Below are 26,715 nucleotides of genomic sequence, written 5' to 3' on the forward strand. Positions count from 1 at the left end.
CTCCTTGTCCGGGAAGGGTGGTGTGTCCGCAGGGAAGTGGCCGCCCCCGCTGGTCGGTCACCCCCCTGCCCTTCCCAGCTCTGGGGCGACTGCTGTAGCACAGCCAGATGCGGAACGGGCGCTTTCCCCTGCTGAGGCTGGAGGTGAGGAACAACCGCTCCAAGCGCAGCAGGGTCTTGCGTCACCTTACTGATGGGTCGATGGGGGTAGCGATGCGTTACGCGTGGTGTTTGTGTACCTGTAGGGTTGTGCACTGGAGCCGTTTCAGTGTTGCTCTGACCTTGGCAGACCAGTGCAGGGCATTCCTGTTTTCCTCCTCTAGTGGATCCTCCGGCCCTCCTGCAGGTGCAGCGTGCGGGGACTGAGACCTCATCGGACGGGCCAGGAAGTTTAAAAATAAGCCTTCCTCGTCGCTGCCCACCCCGCCCTGCAGAGGTTCCCTCGTCAAAGCAGAGCTGCTGAAACCGGGTAGGGAACCTTACGAACTATGCAGCAGTGTTTTGCTTTTCTAAAGGAAGCCGTTTATTCCTGCGCTAGGCTGGTGCTGTCGCCTCGCAGGTGCAGAGTTGCTCCGTAACTGGTGTGTGACGGTGTCCTTGCATCTTGGCAGGGGCTGCCCTGAGTTCCGCCGCGGACAGGACTCTGCCTGAAGGCTCCACCTCAGAGCCAGAGAAGGAAACCTGAAGTGGCTGTTCCTACTCACTGAAAAAAGGCGGTAATTCTTTTTAACATGTAGAAAAAAATGGGCTAATTTAAATCGTAATTTGCCTGCAAGTATTGAAAAACTATTAGTAAAAACATCACACTGGCACTGCTTTCCTGAACAGCTGCTGGCTGTGCGAAACACGGTGTATGGAACGCACTGTGCTTCGCAGTCGCAGGCAGAGGGACAGGATTAGGCCATCAGCAACAGAAAGGCCAACCCTCCCCCGCCCTGTTCTACTGCTCAGGCACCAGGTCTGAAAACATCGGCCTCATTCTCTGTAGCCCAAAGTTCAGATCTGGTGGTCCTGACCCCCCGCCCCGTAGGTCATTCATTACATCACCTCAAAGGTAAGAGAGCAGGTAAGAGATGCTGTACGGGGCGAGGGCTCAGAGCAGCGTAAGGAGCTGAGGCGCTGGGTTGCAGAAGAGGACTGGCGCTACCCACGGCTCCCTAGGCCGTGTGGCAGAGGGCAGGGGCGCGCCGGGCCACGCGCCTTGCTTGGCTCACGTGGGAGCGGGCGTTCCTTCCCCTGCAGGGATCGTCTACGTGCGCAGGAACGAGCTCCTCATCGGCTGCAGCGACCAGGCGCTACCGGGGGCTAGGCCAGGTGGGAAGCCAAACAGAATTTTTACCTCTGGCTCTGGTGTCCGTCGTGGCATCCTCCTCACCGGAGTCGTCCCGCGGCCGTGCAGCGCGGCTCCCGTGCGAAGGGCCTGGGGGTGGAGGCTGAAGGCGCCCGGTCCTGAAGCCCAGCTGCTGGCGGGGCCTCAGCACCCGGACAAGCTGCTTCCGAGCCACGCGGGTGCGCGCCCTGCGGCGGCTCTGCAGTTGCTTTTTGGATGAGTGGCTGCACCAGCGCACCAGGGACGGGGTAATCGTTCGCTTGTGCACAGCAGTTCAACACCTCCTATGAAATACTCTCGGTTTTGTCGTGTTTCACCTAGCAACCGCTTACACACAGCCCCTCGTGCCACGCTACCCTTCGGGATGCTCTGATTTACACCAGGTGACATACTTTATACATTAGCTGTATAAAATTAAAGCTGCTTTTCACTTTGGCCAGGCTAAAACGCCCCCGCCACCCCCCCGTGACACGGACCTCTAGCAACCAAACGGCCGGAGTCACGGCTAGCAAAGATTCCAATGACCAGCACACGGTCTGAAAAAACAAAACACTTTAATTAGACAACTGCAAGCACCTCAAACAACTGGTTATTGTTACAGCATGGGGCTATCTTCTCACAATCTAGTTATTGCAAAGGCATGTGAATAGATTCCAGATGGACAAAGTCAAGAAAAAGTGGCACCGTAGTTACATGAAGATCAGAAGTAAGCTTACATTCATCCCACTGACTTCTAAAAGAGGCCGGAACACCTCCGTACTGTACATTCCGAAATCTGTATTGCCTATGAGCTTCAGCCTATGCAGCTTTTTTTTTTTTTTTTCCTAGGAAACACGTAACTGTTGCGTGCAGCTTACAATGGGTAATCGTAGGTCTAGTTATGGGAAAAAATAAAGCTAGTGCAATTTGTTTTAGAAACATGTAAAGCTATGAATGGAACGAGCATGATCTTGCTTCCTGGAGTCTTTTGCCCTCTGCACTGTAAATACTGGCAGCTACGTCCTTCCTTGACTGATTCCAAGCACACGCTGTTATTGTAAAAGATCAGTAATTCTACACGGAGTGGTTCTCATGCTCGGCTTTTAATTTTTTTTTTTTCTTAAGGTATAGTACAACTTACAGTGCTTATAAAAAGGCAACACCATATGGTACCATGTCTTCACTATCACATTGTAAGGGAAATTGCTATTTTTCTTTTCTTAAAAGCACTTAAAATAGGCAAAAGTTCTAAAAGGGAGCGCTAAATGATAATGCATACTTTATTAGAAAGAAGTCTAGCCTTCCTTTAAAGTGCCGTTTGGGGAATGAAATCCTGTAAACCAGAGCCACTTTGTTTAAAATCCAATGAATGGGAACTGCTACAGAATAGAAAGTTTACACGATTCCTTAAAGCAGTTTAGAGTCCACTACATGCAATTGGTTTGCTATAAAGCTCTCTAAAACTTAAGTCGCTTTACTCTGAAATTGAGTCCCCAGTCCCATATTTAAATGGCAATAAACATTTACAGGGTGCATTTACATACACTATAATACAAGAATGACATCCCTTTGCCAGAAGATAAAATTATACAATTCCTCGCCGTGACTCAGTTCTGACTTGATAAATTTCTTACGCCCGTAAATTATATAATATGCATCAGCTAAAATATTTTTTTTTTCATAAATAGTTACAAAACTTGCCAAAACACATGGGGGGAAGTTTCCTTTGTTCAAAAATCTGACATCTGAATGCCACACAACACAAGAAACAATGCTTAAAGACACGTTAAGTGTTTTCTGAAGAAAGTGGGTGAGTAAACTACTAGCTGAAGACAAAAAGACCACCCTTCCCCAAGAACACAGTGCACAAAAAGCAAAATGTCAAACAGTACCTCAAGCAAAATAAAGGTCTGAGGATTGAAGCCAGCTCTCGTGTGATCCTGCTAAAGAATTTGTGACAGTCACCATTTAGGTCCGATGCATTGGAAAGTGGTTGCTGGCTTTTTTTTTTTTTTTTTTTTTTTACAGCTGGGAGATTCTGCTAAGAATTCAGCCACGGATGCCTGAGGCATTCTCCAGCTGAAGCGCGTTTTTCTGGGACCATTTCTAGCATGGGGATCAGGAAATCTGTAAACTGTGCAGCATCTTCATGAGGCCAACCGTACTTCTCCACAAGGACATCAAAGAGACTCCAAGGCTTCAGCTTGGTAATGTGTCGGAGTTCTCCTGCAAACAGAAATATTCCTGACGTTAGAAAAATACCTCGCTATCCCTGCTAGCGACTAATCCCTGCTCCATTCTTCTCCCACTCCGCATTCACAGCACCTTGACCAGGCTGAGAATCATTATTTAGGACGGCAGCACAGTGCAAGCTTGCTTGAGGTCCTCACAGGTGACGAGCGTGTCTGACGTCAAAACCAGGAAATCGCTCCTACAGCGAACTGTCTGTTACCCCTGGACGCCGCCGTAGGCATCACTGCTGATTTTTCCTGCTGTCTTCCTTCTGCCTCCCGCACACAAAGGCACTCACTCACATGCAAGCTCACGCCGTGGGCAAACACCGCCGCAGGCCTTGCCGCCTTCGTCAGCCAACGAACCCAAATCTTACAAAAACCGCTCCAGCCCTGAGACGGAGGTCTCGGCAACACGGGGCACTGCCTCGCTACGCGGCAAAGCAGCCGTTCGCGGCAAACCAAGCCAAGCGCAGCAGTTTGGCGCTCCAATTCTGCTCCGTCTCCCAGGCACACCCACCCACGAGGTTTGCTCCGAGTCCCTCCCGAGAAGCAAGCACCTGCTGCGGCCTCCATCTCCTTCGACCCACCACCACCACCAGCGGTGGCAGCAGCTGCAGGATTTGAGTTCCACCAAAGAGGGGGCACGCGGCCGACTGGCAACGCGCCTCAGACCAAAACAAACGAAGGAGGCACGAACCCTTCTGCCATTCAACCCAGCCATATTATCCAGGTCTATCCACAGGTCACCGGGCACGACAAGGAGGACAGACTCGTCTGGCTGCTCCCTGCTCTTCCATTGCCGTCCCCCTGCTTCTCAGGCGTACGTCTGAGCCAGACGGTCTCCATGTGACCCTGCAAAGAGCACTTCAGAGACCCCTGGGGCCATTCTGTGACGACCCTGAACGGCTGAGGAGGGCGATGGGTTCTCACCCAATACTGGAAGCTGAACAGGACTCACCCGTAGCCTGACAAGCACATTACACCAGCCGGTATGGGGGCACGCAGGCCATGCTATTATTTTTAAGCAAAGTCGCTTGGCAACTTGATTGTTGTCCCTGGCTGTAATCTGCTGCCCATAAAACGCCAGCAGACGTCAGCTCGCAGGTCTGCGCTTCTGTACGTGCCTGTGGCTACAGCAGTTCCAGGGCAGGAGAAGAAACCCGTGTTGTCAGACTGCCCCTGAGAGTCCGAGCACCTGAATGCAACAGATTAAAACCACCAGCGGCCACAGCAGAGGGTCCTAGGCAGGGTGCAACACTTGAAAGAGCTGCTCTCCAGGTGCTATCATAAAGACTCCAAAAGAGTAAGTGTGCAAACGGTTGATCACTCACAAGAGAAAGAGAAGAGAGAACAGAAAGTCAAGGTGCGCTGCCCAGAGTTGCTCACCGTCCTCCTTCCTTTCCATCTCGCAGGGTGGGGGGAGTGCTGAGGTAAGAGAGAAACGCAAGCAGAGGGCGCATCCTGCCTCTTTATGTCTGTCCATTTACAGTGCAAGTGTGTCCCGTCAGCACCCGCGAGCCAAACAAAAACAGGCTCTGCTTTGGGCCCACACTGACCCACGGTACCGGTATGAACGTACAGAACGGACGGCACATCTTGGAGAAGTGTATTCATTTCCAGGCTCACTCTCAGCCCTTTAAAATCTTTGTGCAACTCTGAAATTCAAGTGCTGAAAATCTTACCCTTTTGAAGGTCTCCAAAAGTGTGTATTGGTGACTGCTAACAAGAACAGGTAGTAAACTTCCTAATAAGAACGCATAAGCTCAAGTATTGCCAAAAAGCAATAGAAAACAGTGATTTGTTATTGACTGCAAGCAAAAAACGGCTAAAAAAAAAAAAAAAAAAAGGGAAAACCAAACCAATCGGACTGTGCCCACAGCTTCTCCAGCTTACAGCATTCATTGCAAGGGGTGCCATAATCATTTACTCAACTAGACTAACCTTGGGGGAGTGTGTGTGTTTCCACGCAGCACTGTCTTCCCCTTTCTATTCAAATAATGTAGTTTTAGGCATCTTTCCTCCCTCAGGTTTTATAAAGTAAGACTGCAAGATGAGGCTCCTGGTGTCAATGTGGAAGCTGAGTTCATACTGTCTGAATACTCTGCCTATTCTGTGAAGTGGAGGTTGAAGTACCCAAGCTAAGACCAACACAGCCTGGGCAGCAGGACATGCTGCAGTGCTTTTCTGCTGAGGAACAAACTATTTTACCACTATAGGTTGAAGTTTTCCACAAGAAATTCCGTGAAGATTGTAAAAGCGTTTAAGAAGATGGGATACAGCAAAAATTATCTGTGTGGGGGCCAAGAATTCAACCAGTGCTTCTGTTTTCAATAAAGATCATGATGCTGACCATGGGATCAAAACAGGGTAAGTAAAAGGCAATTAACACAACTGAGGGGGATGAAAAACTCCAAGAATTTGTTTTAATGTGGTGGGTCCATCTCATTGCCATCCTGAAGCGCCAAAGAGCAGCACAGGAAACGGAGGGGTCTGGCAGCACCCACTTTCATCTAGTTCATGAGGTTTGTACCCTGCAGTTGGAGGACAGCAAGGCAGTACCTGTATTTAAGGGAGGAATGAAAAGCACAGGCCCGCCGGTCTGACACCGTCAGTACTCAGGGCGTTACAATGAATTTTCAAAGAAATGCTAAAAATGTAATAGTAAGTGAGAACTTCCTAACAGAAGCTCTTTATTGAGATTTTTGATAGTGAAGCGCACATGAAATATCCGGAGAGGACAACGGAGGTGTCAGAACTGTAGAACCCCTGTGGCCAAAGCAGAGGCAGCAACGGACCTTCTGAAAAATGGAATGTGAAGTCAGAAGGAAATTACTAAAGAAATTTCTGAAGGACCGGGGCAGGGGGGGTGAGGGGGAGAAGATGCTATTTAGAGCTTTCTCTGCCGACCATAATACAAAACCCCAGAGTTAGTCTATGAAATTTGTCAAAAGACAAATTTAAGATGTGTCACTAGGCAAGAGGAGGATGGGTTATTGGACAGTAAGAAAGGGATGACGTGAAGGATGACGTGAAGCAGTGGCGGGATATAACCTGCTACGGCGTATTCTGAGGACGTGCTCCCGAGAAGTGATGCAAGAACTGCTGGTAAGGCCCCACGGTACAGCAGAGGTAAGCGAGGGAGGTGGAGGAGAGCCCTCTCCTTCCCTTCCAGGGTGTTACATGAGCAGCAGTGCTTTTCCTTGTTACAACTTCCACCAGGCAAAGGCAGTACCTAGCCAGCATCTCGCACAGGTTTAGCTCACGAGGAAACAGGGGTAGCAAATACCAGAAGAAAAATAAAAGGGACCACGGTCTAGAAAAACAAGAGGGTTTTAAGTTTTAGTGCCAAACCGTGTTAATCATTTTTATGGACAAAACAGCTTCCATGGAGGCACTGGAGAAAAGGACTCGCTGGAGTTACTACTAGGCTTAATCAAGATGAGACCCTATAAAAAGTATGTGAGCATTCGTGTTACAGTGACTAAGTGGCAACTTAAAAATGCTTTTCCTTTTTTAAATGCACCCTGCTATTTGAATGTCACAAACCGCTTCAGGCAATTTCTGAGAAGGGACTCAGCCCTGCAAACGCTTCGCTGGTAGCACCTTTCCTTTTGTGTCTGTGACTGCAGGGGAACAATTCAAACGCTTAAAGCTTCTCTCCGAGGCTGAACTTGCTTATGGACAGAAGCAACACCCAAATCATCATTTGATGTTCACCCAATGCTGATGTTTTCACACTAGGAGCCTACAGTCAGATTCCTAAGCCCACCTTTACCCCACAGCGTGAAATTTTCGGAAGAGCTTCAGACCTGTGCTACGTGGCCTCTGATCTCAAGCGCGGAGGCCACAAGCAGATGGGTACAAAATGCAGCGGCTCGCTGGCCAACTATGAAGCTTGTCATCCTCTGCCCGGCCATCACACGCAAATCCCTCCTGGGGGCACCAGAGAGGCTGGCAGTACTGGGGCGGCCAGGGAAAAGGAAAAAGATACCTGATCCTCGATTCAATGAAAAAATCTCAAATGAGTGAGCAGTCTACAAAGCATTTCAGTTTTCCTGACCTGTGGTAGTTGAATAACTGGTATTATTTGAAAATGCAGCTTGGGCTATTACTCCTTTGCTTTGCATTCGAGATTTTCTGCTTTCAGTAGAACAGCCTCCACAGCAGACCCGCACTTACATTTTGTGCGCCGGGTGAACCAAGTCTTTTAAAATGCTTAAATCCCAGCCAGAGCCACAGCAGGCGGTGCCTCTGAGGAATGCCACTGAAGTTCAGGCCCTGAAGGACAGCAGCGACACTTTGCAGTGCAAGATGCTCACGGAAGCAAATGAAAGCCTCCACTTCATGGGCATTTTACAAACCGCCTTCTTCTGTGTGCCACAAACACTGCTGTCATTCATTATGTAACTGTTAGGTCACTTTAGGGTTCTATGACGTCAGAAGAAAATGCCAGCCCATCTGGTGTAAAGTGAAAATCAGGAACATGAGATATGCTTTAAGGGGGGTCGGGCTGGGGTCTTTCTAGTTCAGTACCTGCCTCTGACTGTGGCCAGAGAACGGGGCAGGCAGGGAGGGCAGGCAGGGAGAGCAGGCAGGGAGGGCAGGCAGGGAGCCTTGCTGCAGCCCCTGCCCCTTCCTCCAGCAGCTGCAATCCCTGTCGGGGGTGCCGGAGGGGACCTCCTGCCCAGCCCTTTCACTGCTTTATACATTTACAGCCTGTCAGCCCCGAGTTTGTTCATTTCGGTTAACCCGAGGCTCTTTTTGAGCCTGCTGATACAGCCTCTCTCCACGACACCCGAGGCAGCAGGCTCCTGAAGCTCACTGCCTGCTGCGTAGGGAAGCGCTTGTTTTAAAGCCACCCCCTGCCAGTTTCACTGGGTGTCCCCCAGCTCTAACATGGTGGGTGCTGATGAACAACAGCTCTGTTTTCAGCTTATCCACTCCCTTCCCGTTTTGTAAACCTTCATTATTCCTCCAGCAACCTTCTCCTCTCCACACTAAAAAGCCCCAGGCATTTTAGACTCCCCCATACGGCAATTGGTCTATCTCCTTGATCATCACTGCTGCCTTTCTTCGCACTGTGTTTAACGCCATTGCATCCTCCTTAAGGCACCGATGGCACGCAGAGGACCCTGCCATAGCAGAAATACCCACGCACAGAACAGGCGGCTCTCACGCAAGGGGAGGAAGAATCACTGGATCGTCTCCTGCCTCATGACCCCGGCCTCTTATGGCACAGCACCGCCGCCTCGGCCCCCCACGAGCCCCACACAGCTGGTCGGCTGGCCGGCACTGGCCCTGCCAACAAGCTGTGTGCTCAGGCACGTGGAGTCCCGGGCAAGAGGCAAGACGCAGCACTGTGCAGCGGGAAAGCGCACTCACCAGCTACGGTCGACGGCCCCTACCGCGTAACGGGATGCTCCTGACATACCCCGTCCCTCAACACAACACAGTGCTGTCTCACACACAGAGGGGACAAAAAAGACTTGAAGCATCACCACGTTCCCTCACATGTCAAAAACATGTCTCAAAGAGCAGCCTGAGCGAAGACAAAGTACGAAAAATTAAAAGAATGGTAAGGCCCAGTGCATTCGCTCGGATTAATTACTTTCTTGTAGCAATTGACAAGGGGGTTAATTTTAGAGGGGTTACACACTTCTGTACAACGCCAAACATAGCTAAGTCATCGCCTACGGCCGTGACGCCCAGGCATTACGGTAACTGGGAGACAGCACGGCGCACGGCAGAGCGGCTCTCTCCATCGCTCTGCCGCAGTGATCTTCCCGGCATGCTCCCTCTTCAGGGAGGTTACAAGAGCGTGAGGACTGACTGCACGCAGCTGTGTGTCCATCACCCAGGTACTCCCTGCCCACCGCGGTTATTCCTGATCAGCAGCATCTGCTGGACCACTACGTATGATCAGAAACAGCTGACAGACAATTTTCCATCACATTACAAGCTATGCATCACTTGATTCCTTACATTTACGTGAACATTGGACAACAAATTCACACAGACATTTGTTAACATCCACACTTCGTTGAGTACATCCCAAAACGAATTTTAAATGAAATATTGAAATGAATACTGCAAATTGTGGCTTTTCTCAGAAAGCCAAGTTTACAGCAAAATTCTTCTTTAAGAGCTCTCCATTTAAACGGATATATTTCTTCAGTACCCATAAATGAACATATTCTCCTTTTGGATAGTATTATGCTTTAAATTAGTGTTGCATAAATACCGTTACCTTTTTTGGTGAAAAACTCCTTGGAATATTTCCCCAACATAGCGTATTTTCGAGGGATTTTTCCCAGCAGTTCAATGATCAATGCTATGTGGTCTGCATTGGAGAACATTGCCAGCAAAACAGAAACATACAACAGTTTAATCAGTACAGTGCATGCACACACTAACACTGGCCCGGTACAGACAGAAATAGATTGATCCTGGTAAAAAAGACACGTGCACTGCTCGGTGGCTAATTTGGAAAGATGCTTTCAGCAAAACGTCCTTTTCAAAACAACATTTGAGTATCAGCTGCTACAAACAAGTTTTGCTCTGTAATTTAGAACGTACCAATAGTTATTTTGCGGAACGTTTAGCTAAAAAAATAATTTGTCACAGATTCCTGCGTATTTTGTTTTTCAAAAAGAAGTTTTTGTTGTGCGATTTCAGGAAATGCTCCTCAGTGGGACATGCTACAACCAGCAACAGCAATTCCACTTCTGTCTGCATCACGGCACCTTTCAAAAAGAAGAGGTACTACCTCTGCGATTGAAGAATTCCCGAGAATATTTTCCAGATAGAGCAAAGTGCCTTGGGATATTGCCTAGCAGCTCTATGATGTGTGCTATGTGGTCTATGAGGGAGAGAAAAAAAGGATACGGGAGTGGAAGGGGCAGGGAAAGGATGGGATAAAAAAGAAGAGGAAAGAAACTGGAATTAGTAAAAAATCAGAAATAGTTTCAAATCAACAATGTTTGCAGCAAATCCATGCAGAGGTTTCCAGGATCAGCACAGCTCTGGCATCATTAGTAGCATTTAGGAACAATGAATGATGCCCACATTACCACTGCAAAGAGCATATACAAGCAAACAAGCATGAAAATGGACAGGTATACAGATGGAAGCAGGAGTTAATTCTGATTTAAAAAAAAATTAGTAAGTGCCTAATTCAAATGGAAATACACAATGTAAACATTATTCCAGTGTCACTCTTATGAAGAGAAAATACTATGAAGTTCAAATTTGTCGTTTCTTTTCTAAACTAAAATGTTGTTATTCTCAATCAGGTTTCCACACATATGCAATCTTACAAGAAGGGCAGTTTAACTCCTTCAGGCAGTTGTTAAGTAGATGAGTATCTGCAGAAGGCAGTTTTTGCCCACCCACTGCTAGTGATGGAACTTAAAACTAAAAAGAAAAAAATTGTATTTATGTTCTTAAAACAATGCGTATGAACAGTTCACTCAAATACAAAACTTAACTCCATTGTAAGCTCACTGGAAATTTAAGAAGAGGAGTGTGAAAATATACAGAAACTCATAGAATATCTCAAGAGAGTCATACCTTCATCCCTGGAATAGTCTTCACCAGAGTGCGGTTCAAACAAGTAATCTCCAGTCGCTAGCTCAAAAGCCTATAACATAACAGACATATTTATGGGTATTTCAGAAATAATGTTTTTCATCTTAAGATGTCAGCAAAACATCACAACTATCTCAGAACCAAGAGGGAATTAACATTCAAAGCTCAAGGTCTTCAACTGGATCCAAGACTGAGGAGAGGCCACTTACCTGGGGACCACCACTCTGCAGCGCAACGACAGCATGAACCCAGGCTCCGGAGAGAGCCCCACGCTCAGCCCCGAGCACAGCCCGTCAGCACCAGAGGCTGGAGGTTTGGCCACGGGCAGCACACCCGAACCCCAGGCGTTTCTGCCTACTCAACCAGGATGAACGAAGGAGATGGACAAGGGGTGTGGAACTGCGGTCCCTCCCCAGGCAGCAACCCCTGGGGCCCCGCCGGCTGACCAGGGAGTATTTCGGTCACGTTGCAAAGTTCAGCACCGGTCCCCGGTGGAAGGAAGCAGCAAACGGCATCCGGCTGCGGAGGAAGCGATTCTGAACAGATCGGCTGCACCGGGGTGTGAAGGGGGCATCAGCGTAATCCAACATCAAATGTGTTTTTACATACTAACATGTTGTCTGTTGACCATGTTAAATATCTGTAAGTTAATGAAGCTGAGAGGGAGGTATTCCTAAATATATAATAAAGAGCTACACTTGTATCTGAAGGCTAGTTATCTATCAGACTGCGTGCTGGGGACCAAAATAAAAAAAGTCTGAATCAGAAATAAAATCCATTTATAACTATAATTAATCACTTGAAATTAGCAAACAGGGTAAGCTTCCCTAATGACTCTAAATCTAGGACAGTTTTTAAAAAGGTATCTTTGTTGAATCAGAAGTCATTGAAGTAAATACTGCAATCATGGAGTAAAATACTGAGACTGGCATCGATGAAGGAATCCAGAGCAGACACCGCGATGACTGATCCCGTCAGGCCATCGCAATGCTTCGATGGGATGCTAACCCTATGTCAGGTCAGGACAAAACTGAGTTTCTCTTTATGAGTGTAATGCGTATTAAAAGCCGCAAAGCGCTGAAATAACTACGAGAACTCATACTTGTGTACGAACACGGATCCATCTAGCCTAATTTGTTAAACTATTCTCTTTCTGCTCTGGATCATCAAATACCCAAGCAGCCACAGGAATCTAATTCTTTCCAGGTGGTTTAAACGTCAAACTCTTTTCCATCTCCAAGACCAGGGAAAACGTGTGATCCAGAAAATCATTCCAAAAACCAGGCAGAACTTCCTGGCACAGTTCTAGGAGGGGATTTCACTCCGTTAGAACATTTACTACAAATATTTGTCTCCTGAAAATATACACTCTTCTGTTCCAATTCGTAATCTGGAGCCGTTAAATCACCTGTAAATTCGGCCTATTTATAGGCACTTGGCTTTTTCGAGCTGTGAACTGCAGTGTCATCCAAGTGGGCTATAGCCAGAATAATTCATTGCAATCACACGCAGCAGCAAGACAGCAAGAATGCCCCTTGCTGACATTTCTGCTGATCCTATGAACAGGCATTTAATTTCTAAAGTCACTATCACTAATAAACAGTCACTTTTTTTTGTATTCTACTCTCAAGCTCAAGATTGAGAGTTTTCATTTTACAGCTTAAAAAAAAAAATCTGAAGGACTTCATAAATTACTAGGTATTTAAACTGAAGAAATCTTTAGAGTAGCCAGAAGAGATCACCGGTTCGGATCTCTAAACACAACATGGAGAATATTGTTATTCTTTTGAGATGAGACTGAGAAACCCCAAGTGTCCCCTCTGTATCTCACGGGAATATATTCACTGGAAGAGCCGGACCAGCGTTCCTAGGAGAACACATACTGATGGGGCTGATTTCTGAGGACATTAAGAAACTCATCACTAACAGAGATTCCTGGAGAGCAACGGAAAGGTAGTTGAATTTAGCCACAAAGGTAGAATACAGCTTCTGTCCCAAAAAATGAAGTATTAATAGTTCCATATGTCTGCTTGGGGCTAAAAAGATTAAATTGGAAAAACTGTAAAAACTGTTCATAGAGAAGCACAAGAAGTAAGCATACCACTGCGATACACTGTACTTTAGATCTGTTTGTATATAATAAGAGCTGCAAGCTCTCATAGATTTGGGATATTTATACCACCCTTCTGCTGAAGAGAAACTAAAGCTTTTCAAAATTATGATGCTGCTTCTTTTTTCCTTTTTGTATAGCTTTGACTCCACGCCCAGCATGGGCTGGAGCCGCAGTGTCTCAGACATTTGATTTCCTGACTCTCCTTGAAGGACTCTGCACCGAGAACGAAGAAACTTCTGACTCGGATGTATACAGGGACAGCCCAGAGACAGCCTTGCCTTTTGGGTGCTGCGATAAATATCTGTAATAATACTTCTTAGAATTCATGCAGGACAACGTCTCACAGGTTCATCTGCAGCAACCTGGTAATAGGTTCCTAGATATTTGTGGGATGGACTGGCTACATAGCACAAGACAAATGAAATTAAGTTTTTACCATGAAGTAAAAGAATCAGTGTTAAAAATGCATTAATAAGCAGGTAAATAGCCTTAAGAAGGACCATGACACCTCTGGATTGCATCGGTCAGAGTTCTTCTGCTCTTTAAGCTGATGTCCAAAGGTGTGGTGCACCAGAAAGCATGCACAGTCCCGTTACTGAGTCAGAGCCACAGAAAGAGCTCTCTGCTGCTGGGACTCAGAACTACAGTTTTGGCAATGCAGTGCTGCTCTGGACTTCCCGAGCACCCTTCAGTACTTATCAACCCTCTGCACCCAACTGTAGGTACATAACATCACCCAGTCTCCAATTCATAAGACGCCGACACTCTGTGACAAAGGCAGGAGGCGGAGGCCCTGACGGACAGCAAGTGGAACACAGGTCAGCAGCGCGCTCGTGGTCGTGCAGGCTAACCACGGACCGGGCTGTACGTAACAGCGTGTTACCAGCCCTCGGTGGGAAGTGGCTTCCCCTCTCCTCAGCACTCACATCTGCATCTGCAGAGCTGTCACCAGTTTGGGGCCACCAGTGTGAGAGAGATCCTGCCAAACTGGAGAAAGACCAGGGAGGACCTCTAAGATGTCAGGGAGCTGAGCAGAGGATGCAGGAGGAGAGGCTGGTGGGGCTGCGCTTGTTCAGGTTGGAGAAGGGAAGGAGAAGGGGGATTTAATTGCTGCACTCCACTGCCCGAAAATCAGTAACAGAGAAGACCAAAATACACTCTTCTCAATGGAAGGACAACAGAAAACAGACTGCAAGATGGGAAACAGAGAACGAGCAGCAAGATGGGAAATTCCAAGTGGATACGAGGAAAAAAAATTCTTCAGCGAGACTGGCTGAGCACTGGGACAGGCTGCTCAGAAAGGCTGTGGCAATGCTGCCCTGACAGATACGTACACCTCAGCTGGATGAGGCCCTGAGAAACCTCATCTAACCTTGACATTAGCCCTGGTTCAAGCAGGAGGTAGACTACTAAAGATCCCTTTCAACCTAAATTTGGCTATTGTTTCTATGATGCTACAACTATAGATTAAACATATTTACTTACTTGCTTTCCCTTTGAAAGTGTTCATTTATAAAAACTAGTTTCTTGACAGAAACTGCAACTTTGAATTACCATCATCCTTTTTACTTCATGTTGACATTTACCTCAACAGAAATCAGCATTTCAATTATTATATGGAGATATCAAATGAGATACAGCACACTCAACATATGGCACAGAAGCCCAAGGCAATCATTCATCCTTACTGACTGTACTGGCAATCGCTACTTATCACTTTCCTAAGGTTATCGCAGAAAAACAGTCTAGACTGCTTTTCTCCATCTGCAGATGGAGAACCTTTCATATAAATGGTCACGCTGCTGCTTTTGTAGGCTCTGGAGAGGCTAGGATTCCTTTCCTGCCACGCGATTGTATATGAACCTACCACAATACTAAACTGTTGGCATCGCTATCGTAGATTATGGATCCATGTCTAATCACACAATTGGAAATAGCTACATTTTCACTGTGTGACAGCTGTGTACTCAATCTGGTGACTGAAAATGGATGCATGCCTAGGGAAAGCTGTCTGGGAGAGGACTGGAAGAACAATTCACTTGGACTGCATCAGCCTTCCTGAATTCCTCTTATGAAGCCCCAGCTGAAAAAGGACAACAAGCTATAGGCCAGAATTATTATTTGGACAGACGAGACCCGGCTCTTGGCCAGAGTTTCTCTGCCCCAGCTGAAATGAAGAGCTGTGAATGAGAAGATTGTAACTGCTTTAAAAATAGGCTTAGTTTTAAGAACGCTGTTCCAGAGGTAAGTGGGAGCATGGAAAGAAGAGCAAAAAGCTTTGAGATACGCACACCAGCTGACAGTTTGTTCTCCCATGGCCATCTCCCTCTGAAGAGCTAGGCAATGGAAAGAATGCAAAAGGCATTTTGCATGGTTAGTGCTCGGTAAGAAAGGCCAGATACACCAAACACAGACGTGCATGGGATGCTTGAAAAGGAAACAGGTTTCTATTATTTGCTGTACTCCGATCTCAGAGTCATGCACACGCTGAGTGGTTGCTTTGGAAAGTCAGTTTCTTTGGAAAATCATTTTCTTTTGAATGTTTCAGGTTGTCCACCCACCACCTTCAAAAAGGGTGCACAGTGATTAATAACAGCATTTTGTACTGTATCTGCCTACTGAAAAATATGTGCATAGTGACTTGAAGTTTTTCTCTTCTCTCAACCAGATTTTTGATTTTCCATTTTTCCTCAAAATACCGCTTCTGTGCAGACTGAGGCTTGTCATCACACCTTTGGTATGTGCCACTCGCACATACCAGCATGATGACACTCATGATCCCATGGAGACATGATCATTTTTTCCCCGCTTACAACACAGAAGAGTAGTTAAGGACAGTTACTTCTGCACCCCACGTTAGAGGACATCATGCAGAGAAGTAAATTGGGGGCTGAACTACAAGCACTTACATGTACATTTAATTTTAACATCATAAGTTACTATTTTCTGCTCATTCTTCATTCTGTCCCTCCGAGTTCTCTCACATGAATAGAAATGCTCATAATAAAAAACACCCCTGTAAGTTTGCTTGCCTTGTAGTAGCAGCTCCCTCATTTTGAAAGCTGTTTGCCTGCCCGCTTTCCCTCTCACCCCAGTAGTATTTTCTTTCATCATTTGTATTCTCTTTGGGTAGATAAAACACCAAGTACAATTTTCTCCTTCTGTGACTTCCTGCCGATCTACAGCTATGATCTATTTGCTACTTCTTATTATAAAAAGAAGATATTTCAGGAATCGCAACTCGCCACAAAAGCCACCTCAGATAAGTGTTAAAAACAGTCTTGTTAATGTCCTAGCTTGTGACACAGTCATCTCCTCCCCGCAGCTCTAACAAGACTGTACATGATGAACAACAAAAGTCAGATGATGAGACTCATCGTTTCAGGTGCTTTTCCTGTCCCCAATCCAAAAAGCATAAACCATGAAAAGCAGTGGAATCATGGTGCTTGCAGTCGTTTCCAGGAGCAATACAAAGGGATGCCCTCTGCCAGTACTAACTCCCTTATCTTGCCAGGATTTCTTGGCAGCAGCATTGCAGTACTGTGATCTATGGGTTTTGAGATTTAGGAAATGCTAAATCATGCAGTGTCTGTTCAGCTTCTGCTCCACAGAAAGCAACCCTCTCTCAATACTGCAAATGTGGAAATTCAGCCTGATAAAATTAAATGATCAAGGGTGGTGTCAATCCTGTCAAAGGCACTGCTGGCTCCAAATCTGTTCCTTTTTTGGGTGAAAACGAGAGATGCACCTCCCTGTTGGCAGAATTAAAATAGCGTTTGGTACAGCAAGGGAACACAGAATTTTCTAGAATTTAACAGATGTGGAGAGAGATTCCCAATGTCTAGCTTTCCATGAGAGCAGCTGAGTATCTCACTTAAATAGGCCACCTTGTTAAAAGAAAAAGAAAGGGCACTGTGCAGTTTCCTTAGCAAAACTTCTAAAAGTCCAGCAAACAATATTAACAATCACTCAGACCAAGGTCACCAAAGTCAGGGGAAAAAAAATTAAGTCACGTTTTGTCGCAGTCTTTACTGAGCACAGAACAAGCAAACAACTCTGTTGTCATAGTGTGGAAAAGCCCACTGGCATCTAACTTCTTTCATTACCTTCACAGCACATCATGTGTGCAATGATTATAAGCCTCCAAAGATATGCATCATCGTCTTTTTTCCCCTGCCTTTTTTTTTTTTTCTTTTTCTTTTTCTTAAAGAGTCTGAGACTCAGATCACCTGAACAGAGGATTGGTATTGGCCTGGGGATACTCCCTCTCATCCTTTAAATCTGATTCGAAGAGGTTCTTTTCCTGTTTGGGGGCACAAGAACTGGGCCATGCCGAATCATCTAAAATTAGAAGACTCAGTTCACAGGCTGCTGACTTACAATGCTACTTATTCACTGACATAACATCAAAAGAGACAGAACTGTAAGGTTATTAGCACTGAGTTATTTCTCCCTCTTTTGCACTGTTTCTCTTACATTACATGCTATTTGGGTAGAGTCCTTACATGGCTCTGTTTATGCACCCTTCCAGCACAAGTAATCCCGATCAGAACCTCTGGCTACTCCCGTACTAAGGACAATACAAATAAAACAAGACTATTCTTTCCTGAAAGCTGCATCAAACACACCGGGTTGGTGGCTAGACAAAGCCAACCCCTATCAGCAGAGCCCGGCTGAGGACAGCACTCCATGTAGACACAACATGCAATGTCCTAAACCCCAGATTCATAAGGGGGGTATTCTGAAAGTTGCTGTGTACACAGATGCTTTGCACCCTCAGGGTACCCTTAACAGATGCTTTTGTTTAAAAACATCATCATCTCCATCCTCATTACTAAAGACTAAGTAAAACTGATAAGCAAATGGTATGATGAAAAAAGACAGTCTGCTGCTGCTGTGATACAACACAACCTCTGTGCTTGACTTCACACTTTATGCCATAAACACAAGCCAATACAAGAACCAGCAGCTCTGCTACTCTCATAGTCAATGCTATTCCCAGTGAGCAAGAGTATTTCATTAGCAAGCAAAAGGCAGTGAAAAACTTTAGGCTCAAATGAAGATCCATAAAGCGCAAGACCCACTTAAGACCTTGGGTGAATTCTGGTCCCATGCATTCCAAATAGTCCTTCATAAAATCTACTAGCCAGGACACATAAAAAGATTGAGGTGTTTTATGTACACATCTGGAGGTCAACATGACATGACATGGAAATTCTATGGACCCTAAACTAACTCAAAGAAAGGCCTGGTTTTATTGTAATTTTTTTTTTACATGGAGATGTTATCTACAACATCTGATACAGTAGTGACCATGGAGTAACAGACGGAGAATCTTTTCTATTTTGCAAGCTAAGCAGTCTTTGTCTGTGCTCTTCACTATGAAGGAGAGTGTTCTGGACTGCCTGTAAGCGAACCCATTCAGGAGAGTTTGGCAGCCACGCTGTGAAACTTAAACGATGCCCGCTGAGATGGAGAATGTGACCGCGACTTTGAAGCAGCAGGTCTTCTGTCAGCAAGAGCTACACAGATGGAGGAGTGAAGAGCACACCTGGATCAGCCTCTGTGAGAATACTGGTCAGAAATCTCAGATTTGAAGGTCGTGGGTACATGCAGATCTACAAGACATATTTGCACACAATTCCATCCAAATGAGGTCAAAATACTTTGAACCCTCTTTCAGTGCCGGTTCAGAGAACTAGCTCAGTGATCCAGTTGTGAGCAAGGGTTTTAGAAGCATAACGTCTCATCTTTGCTTTGATACTACCTTACTAGACTTTGCATTCACATTAATTCACATCATTCATATTAGGCACAGACCTCTGCAATATGTGCATTATCATTCAGTAGATAAATTGAGACAAGAAAGCTCATCCAAAGTCAAAATCATGATCAGAATGGAGGACAGGATCTGTAATTATGTAATGCAGCTTCCATCGCAAAGCCACGTGGCACCTTTCCTACCCCTTCAGAAATCTACTTCTGACAGGTGGATATAATCACAGCAATTACTTACCTAACCTGAACACAACCTCAAACTTAGGTCACTTAATAACATACAGCTACCCTTTAATTGACAACCTTTTTTTATTTTATTTTAAAAAAAGCAGGAAATTAAAAATACCATATGCAATCAATACAGAGTCAGCTGGTAAGGCACCACTTCATGTGTGCTTGGTACTGTCACATTGGGCAAAGTACGGAAGGATGGAAACCTGCCAAGAAACAAAGCCATGGCAATACTGCTGGACCACTCATTTTGCATAGTACTGCTTCCAAAAATGTCCTTAATGACTTTGGAGTTGTCACACGAGCAAAGCAACATGACAAAGAAGTCTCCTTGCTCTCCTTTGAGAGACTTGGACAGCATGGCTAATGGGGTATCTGACCTGTATTTTGACTGAAAATAAACACCACCTCCAGCTCCTGGTTCAGCAGACAATCCTTTTGAAAACACATGTAGCAGTAAACGTTATGGAATAAAGAGAATTAAATATGAAACAAGAGCAAGGTAACCTAGAAGGGCATTTTCTGAACCACATCTAGGTACAAGGAATCCAAACTTGAGAAAGCAAGTGAGACTACAATGGCATTAAAACTTCAGTACTTCACAGTTCTTGGCTGCTTTAGGGATTGGAGAGAATCAAATCATAATTTCCAAAGACAGCCTAAATACATTAATTGGGAGTTTGCAGTTCCACATCAGGAATGTTTCCCTGGCCACTAGTCTCTGTTACAAGTCCCCTGCAGAAAGAGCTGTTAAGGTCTTCAAGTCAATCCCGACCTCAGAGCTGCTTCCCATCTGATACAGGATCAGCACGCACAGTGCTCTGACCCATTTTCTCAACCATACAGGAATGAAAGCAGATCCTGAGGGGTTTTGAAATGATGAATTTTTGGGGTGAGCTTGAGAGACTGATCTCTATTTTTTACATGACTATACAATAATGACAATTGAATTCAACAATTGTATGTCAGTGCTGTAAGATTATAAAATTTCTACAGCATTTTTTAAGGGGAAAAAACCAAAGTCTGTGGCAGAAGACAGAATCCAGTGTTTCTGCCTCAAATGCTTTAAAGCTTACCTAACAAAAAATCCGAAGTATAATTTTCTCATTAAAATACTGAAATTTCATAAATAATTGTGAATCTGAATTAAGATACCCCTAGTGGCAGAGATTCTTGAGGCTTTTTTTTTCCTTGAGTTTGAGAAAGGACTCGCATGAAGAAAGCGGTAATGCTTATATAACATGGAAAAGGATTAAAGTGTAAGGGGCTGGAATACCTCAAGTACTCCAATAATATTATATTCCCTAGGTGTGATATTGCTATTAAGTACCCCACTTTCTTTAAACACAATCCTAGATAGACTTCAACCTTTTTCATGTGGCTTTAGCTACAAGACTGTATATAAAATTAGCAGGGGGTAGGTACAACCTTAAAGGAAGACGAATATAGGGCATTCAATACCATAAAAAGGTATGAAGTTCAAGGGAGGTTTACAAAATATCAGGCAAAAGGAAAAGTCTCTGTAGTGAATTTGCAGTTCGTTAAGACAATAATCATTCAGAGAATTAAGAATCAAAACTGTGGAATATTTTCTATGCTTTGTTTTCAGTGTAATAGAAAAATTCTACATTTTGCACCCAAATGGAAGAGTAAATTTGGAAATGGATGTTCTTTTCTGTGTACTAAAGCAAAAGCTAGTATTAAACTCCAGAGAAAACATACTTGCAATTTTACTTATGGGTTAGTTACTTCCAACACATGGCTTGCTGAGCTTATAATATCTGTAGGATTTTATGTTCCTTTCAATCCTCCTCCTCTCCCTCTGAGCTCTGCAATTCTTCTCATCACCCACGCCTGCAAACTGTGTCTAGTATTTGAGTCTTCTCCTCCTCCTCACACACTTACTCTTTTCAGACATGTATTTGTAAAATACAAAGATTTGAATAAGCTTTCACTTCTAAAATAGACAAAGATATTTCTAAATGTATTTCCAAAACTATCTTTAATGAGAAGATGCATGTAGCTTATTTGTCCTCAAAGAGATACTACAAACAGAATAAGTGTTTCAGAAAGTTAAATGATTAAGTTTTTACTTTTTCTGTTCTTTAAAGATTTCTAAAAATATATAATTTAAGTTTTAGTCTGTTAAAACTAATTCCACAGAATGCTACCACTATTTTACTAATCAACTGAATTCCTTCTCTTCAAAGTTTAGAATCTAAAGCTGTGACTTGCAATCTTAATCTGATGAATGTTTTCACTGCTCTTGGCAAGAATTTGAAGTATTTCACTGTTTTACTACTTCATGCAAGAAAAAAGGAATGGAAACACAGCAAACAGTTGTATAGATTCTAAGGTGGGAAGGAAACATGCAGTTGTACTATTTCAGTTAGACTTTGACATTTAAAATATACATGTATTTCCTTCCAAACTTGCATATTTTTGACTGCAAGTTTAAATTGCATCAAATGAAAATTATAAATGTTCTCCGAAATACTTCCTTTTGATTAAGAATGCTTGAGAAACTGAAATAAAGGGGAAAAATCATCAGTAGCCATCTGATATGACATAATTTACGATAATGTATTTGTGTCAAAATGTCAGAACCATCCTCATCAGGTTTCCTCACTAAACAAACGGCTGTTTTTAGGAGGTTTATTCTTGTAAAATACACATTGTATTGTTCTTACCATACATGCTGTACTCCAGATATCAGCAGGTGTACTGTAACCTGCTCCTATTAAAACCTCTATGGATCTATATTGTCTTGTCTGGATGTCTTCTGTGAAGTGTTTATGCTAAAATAGAAAGAACCACATTAATGGAAAAAATGAACAATATAAAGGGCTGTTCTAAATAGGGAAAGCTAAATAGCTAAAATGATGCAGTTATACTTACCACCCAGCAGGCATTCCCCAGGTCAGCAATTTTAACTCTAATTTTATCTGCATTTCTTGGGTCCAGTGGATTCACCAGTAAGTCAGCAGCACGAGTTTTTGCTAACACAAGCAAAATGCAGAACAGTTAGTGTTTTAAACATACAAATTAATTATCTCTAAGCAGTTTTGCCTTGACACTTTATCCAGCTTTGTAATACATTGAAGACATCAAAATCATTTGCTGAATGTTACAAGAAATTAAAGCAACATAAATAGGATTTCTTACCTTACATTTCAAGTGCAAATTTTTTGCATTCTTTAACTGCCAAATTACTCTTATTAGAATATCCAGAGGAGCTTCTAAGCAAAAACAGTGCATATGTTTCCAAGAATAGATTCAGACAGAAAATGTTAAAATTCAAACTCTAAGAACTGCACATGAAAGACAGGTTTTTGGAACAGTCTGGTTGAGAAAATGAATTCTGCACTTCCATTCTTGGCTAAGGTAAATAAAATTTAGCTGGATTTTTTTCTTTTTTTTAAAAATCTGTCCCAAGGGGAAGAAGATTCACCAAAACCTGGCTAATTTGAGAGCCTAGGGGACTGTCACCCATTTCACAGATAATTCAGCATCGAATCAAAGTTCTCTGAAGGTCCTATTTGCATTCAGTATGGTCCAGACTAAAAAGGCAGAACTAATCTAATTAATCCTGCAATCTTGAGAGGATCTTGGGACATCAAAGACCCTAACATACTACACCGGAGGACAGCTGCTTTTCTTTGTTTTGACATGCCACCTGCTCGCTCCTAAATTGCACTGGAAAGAAAGCAGATTGGTCCTGTCTTCCACATTCAAGTCAGATATCACAAATCACATAGCAGCAGAGGATTCATCTCGGTTTCCTTGTCCCAAAGCTACTAGTGATAAGATAAGAAAGAGGTACTAGATCCAAAAGGCACCTGGGACTCCAATGGGGATATAATGATCTGTTGAACTGGCATAAGACTTGAAGAGGAAAAAACACCAGACACGGGACAAGGAGAAAAAATACAGGATGTCTAATGGTGAGTGAGGAGTGACTGAAATCAGATGAGGATCTTCAACTGCTGGGACAGCAAGCCTGAATGGGCCATCAGGGCACTGAAATACTGGCTAACCAGAAAAGAAAGTGGCAGGATCCACCAGGGGAGAGAAGGAAAGAAAAGACAGGACTAAACAGCAGAAGACAGAAGGGGCACAACAAAACAATCCTCTAAAAAAGCTGCACAGAGTCCAAGACTTAAGTTTAAAACAAAGCACCAATATAGGGCATAAAAGTAAAATACACTGAGAGATAAGGTTGCAATCTAGCACTTAAAAGACAGGAACTAGTAAGCTTAACATTAAAGTCTTCCCTTATGAGCATGCTGCATAGTACAGTCTAATTTTTTTTTAAAACACAATCACATGCATTATTCAAGAAATAACAGGACCTTTCTCAATTCAGTAGCCCTGGCAAAAAAAAAAAAAAAAGATAATGCTAGAAAAATCCTTCCCACACGTCTTGTTGAAGGTGAAGGCCTGCAGTAAATAAAGTGGAATGAAGGGGGGGGGGGGGGGAAGCGTCATCAGTAAGACATCTGAATATGACATTACAAAACAGCTTTCTTCAACCTTCTTCTAACAGAGGGACCTGACACAGTAATAGGCAAGTGCCTACACTTTTGTGTTTTTCTCAGGAACTCATGAAGTTTATTTCCCATATTTTCCAAGAGATGAATATGAGACCTTGGATTCTGAATTTGAAAAACGTGTGTCATTCACAACCGAAAGTGAAGTCAAAATGAACGTACTTTTTAGCAAGTGCTCTCAAAAAAGCATCCAAAGGAGCTCATCCTGAGCACAAAATTAGTGAGCATTTCTGATTTTCACTTTTGTGTGTCCTAGTTCTGTAAAACTGAGAAATATCACCTCCTCTTCTCACAGTCTCAGCATGATAGTATACTTAGTAAACATTCAAACACTGGAATGAGGAGGAGAGTCATGAGGAAATCAACAGATCTATCTTAAGGGCATTTGGTCACGCAGTGAAAACTTGAAAAAGATAAAAACTTAATAGTTGCTCATCCACTGAACATAAATTGGTCTGTGCACTGAATAAGGCAAGTATCCCGAAAAAATAAGATGAGACCATGTTACTTAATAATGTATAGCAATGCCTAGACAGAGAGGAAGAAATAAAGTTTACTTCTATATAAGAAAAGGGCACTGAAGTTACAGTAAAAAAATGGCACCATTCATTATAATTATAATATTGAATAGCCTGCAATTCCTGTATCTTTCTTCTTTCTAAATACCCTAATCTGTTTTATTACTGTTTAACCCAACATTATTATTGACGCCATTAATATTAGTAACGTTCAGCTTTTCCTTCTTCTGAGGAAGAAGTGAGCTATGGCTGAATTTACTATCTTTCTTCTTTCTTTGCACAGAAGGTCTGTAAATTGCTCCTGATGAGATAACGTAAAGGAGGAATAAAGTAGGTTTGTTTCTCTGGCTATGGAGATAACCTGCTCCCACAATAACAAAACCAGCTTTACTCTCTGGAGGCATGAGTATTTTACACATCACCCCAGGAAAACAGTAGTAGAGGCTTTCTGCTTATATACTGCTAGCAGTACAAAGGAACAGGCTACCAGGCATCTAGGAGCTTCCTGTACATTGTTCAAGGGAGTACAGAGTGTAAGGAGATGGACGTTAAGACTGGATCTTGACATTTTCCAGAAATACAGCTCTACTCAGTTGTATTTTATTTCACATTTCTTGCCTACCTGCAGATTACCTTACCCGTCAGACTCTGTAATAAACTGTGTGAATTGCTCTTCTGAAGTCTTAAAGCAAGATATACGCTCAATTGTATTTTTCAATACATGTCTATTTAAATTTAGTAACTTCATCTGGGACAATGTTGATGCAGGCTTGGTGATGCTCTCCTAAGCTATCTCATTTTCTTCTATACGCTTACAGATTTAGTCTCTCGTATTTTCTTTATTAAAGTTGAAACCCATATATTTATCATTTAGCCACTGGCACTATAAATAAAACCTATGTGTAATACCCCGGAGCTATTTAATTCAATGGCGAAAATCCAGCTCTTTGCAATGACGCCAAGATGTCACCTTCCACGTCTTCAATAAACAGGATTTACAGGCAAAAGTTTTGGATCTGACCAGTTCTGGTGGTCAGAATTTAAATGTCCAAAACCATGCTGAATACAAGAAAGGCATAATGAGTTCAGGGTTGGCAACACACCTTATTGAGACAAAGAATTCATTTTGTTGAGTTTTAATAGAAGGTTAAGAGAGGAACTGTTTGAAACAGAAAAGAACCATTAATGAATGGAAATACAGCATATTACAGAATTTTTGAATATGACTGAGAACAGATACAACACGAAGTAATAGCTGGAAGCTGCAGCCAGACAAATCCAAACTTGCTACAATTCTTCTGAAACAATTCTGAGTATTGACCAGTGTTACACACTTCAACCACACTAGATTTTTTTGTCATTTCATTTTTCCAAATCAAGAGCAAGTATCTTTTTGGAAAATACGTTTTAAGCCAAACATAAAGGTTACTGGGCTTAATAGATACTGTATTACTGGCTCGTTATAAAAGGAAGTCAGATTACATGATCTCATGATCACCTTCTGCCCTTTAACTATGGGAATAATGCTTACTTGCAACTAGAAGCTTCCTTTTCTCTTTCCTGTGTAGACTGACCTGTCAACACAAATATTTCGTCTACAATAACTTATCTAATACGCTTAAAAACAAGTTCTACAGCAGGAAAAGAAAAAAAAAATCACAGTTCTGCTTTCCTCTTAAAATTTAAAATGGTAATTTGTTTGAATTTAAGAACACTTTTGTATTGTGTTCCAAGCTGCATCTATCAAACTCCCAAGTTTGAATGCAATAAAAATCATCCCATTTACTTAAAGTAAGCTTAGCTAAGCTATTGCTTTTAATAAGACTATTACAATATTTTCTTAACCTAACCACTGCCTTTCTATTCCACTTATTTGCCTCTTTTTTTAATGTTATACACACCCATGCTACTAGACAAAAGTCTTCCATCATCTCAAATCAGAAGTGCTTTTTTCCCCCCTATTTCTAAAAGCCATTCAAAACTAATATATTTACTTTTCCTTGAAACCTCGTCCTAGGAGGTCAAAACTCACCAGAATGCTTTGGGATCAAACTAAATTAAAAGCCTCTTCATTTCTAGATACCTGCTCTGCCTTTTTGCTGAAAGTCTTCTAAGACGAAATACTAAAATACTAAATCTAAAATAATCATAATTGAGATTTTGCATTCACATGATGTATGATTCAATGAGCAAAATGTTCAGTGTAGATGAAACCAAGATGTTGAAATCAGTCAGCAATGAAAAAAGAGTTCCCAGTAATGGGCTGCAGCTGTAATCCAACCCCATCTATGGTTAATCTGACCCCATATCCCACCTCCCTCCCACGTCTGGGGAGTGCCTAGGAAAGAGAGCATTTGGGAGCGGTCTGCACAGATTTCTCTGACTGCAGAGGCTGG

The 26,715-nt window shown here is 43.4% G+C and overlaps 1 protein-coding gene across 6 annotated transcripts in view; it reads right to left on the minus strand.

Annotated features, from left to right (window-relative positions):
- Positions 1–1,866: 1,866 nt before the first annotated feature.
- SRPK2 (SRSF protein kinase 2) overlaps positions 1,867–26,715 on the minus strand; it is a 152,445-nt gene continuing 127,596 nt past the window's right edge. For 4 of the 6 annotated variants that reach the window (XM_087768046.1, XM_087768050.1, XM_087768049.1 and 1 more), the window contains 5 exons: positions 22,150–22,250; positions 21,942–22,049; positions 11,112–11,181; positions 10,309–10,401; positions 1,867–3,534 (listed from right to left, as the gene is read on the minus strand). In XM_087768046.1, the coding sequence (XP_087624172.1) occupies positions 3,350–3,534; positions 10,309–10,401; positions 11,112–11,181; positions 21,942–22,049; positions 22,150–22,250 (557 nt within the window). In that variant the 3' untranslated portion in view covers positions 1,867–3,349. Of the gene's footprint in view, positions 3,535–9,789; positions 9,883–10,308; positions 10,402–11,111; positions 11,182–21,941; positions 22,050–22,149; positions 22,251–26,715 lie in introns of all 6 variants that reach the window. The other 2 variants (XM_087768051.1, XM_087768047.1) reach the window with 2 other exon arrangements.

Source organism: Nipponia nippon, unplaced genomic scaffold, assembly GCF_047370975.1.
Source record: "Nipponia nippon isolate SJK-2023a ecotype South Korea unplaced genomic scaffold, ASM4737097v1 scaffold_3, whole genome shotgun sequence".
In the NCBI taxonomy this organism is placed as follows: Eukaryota; Metazoa; Chordata; class Aves; order Pelecaniformes; family Threskiornithidae; genus Nipponia; species Nipponia nippon.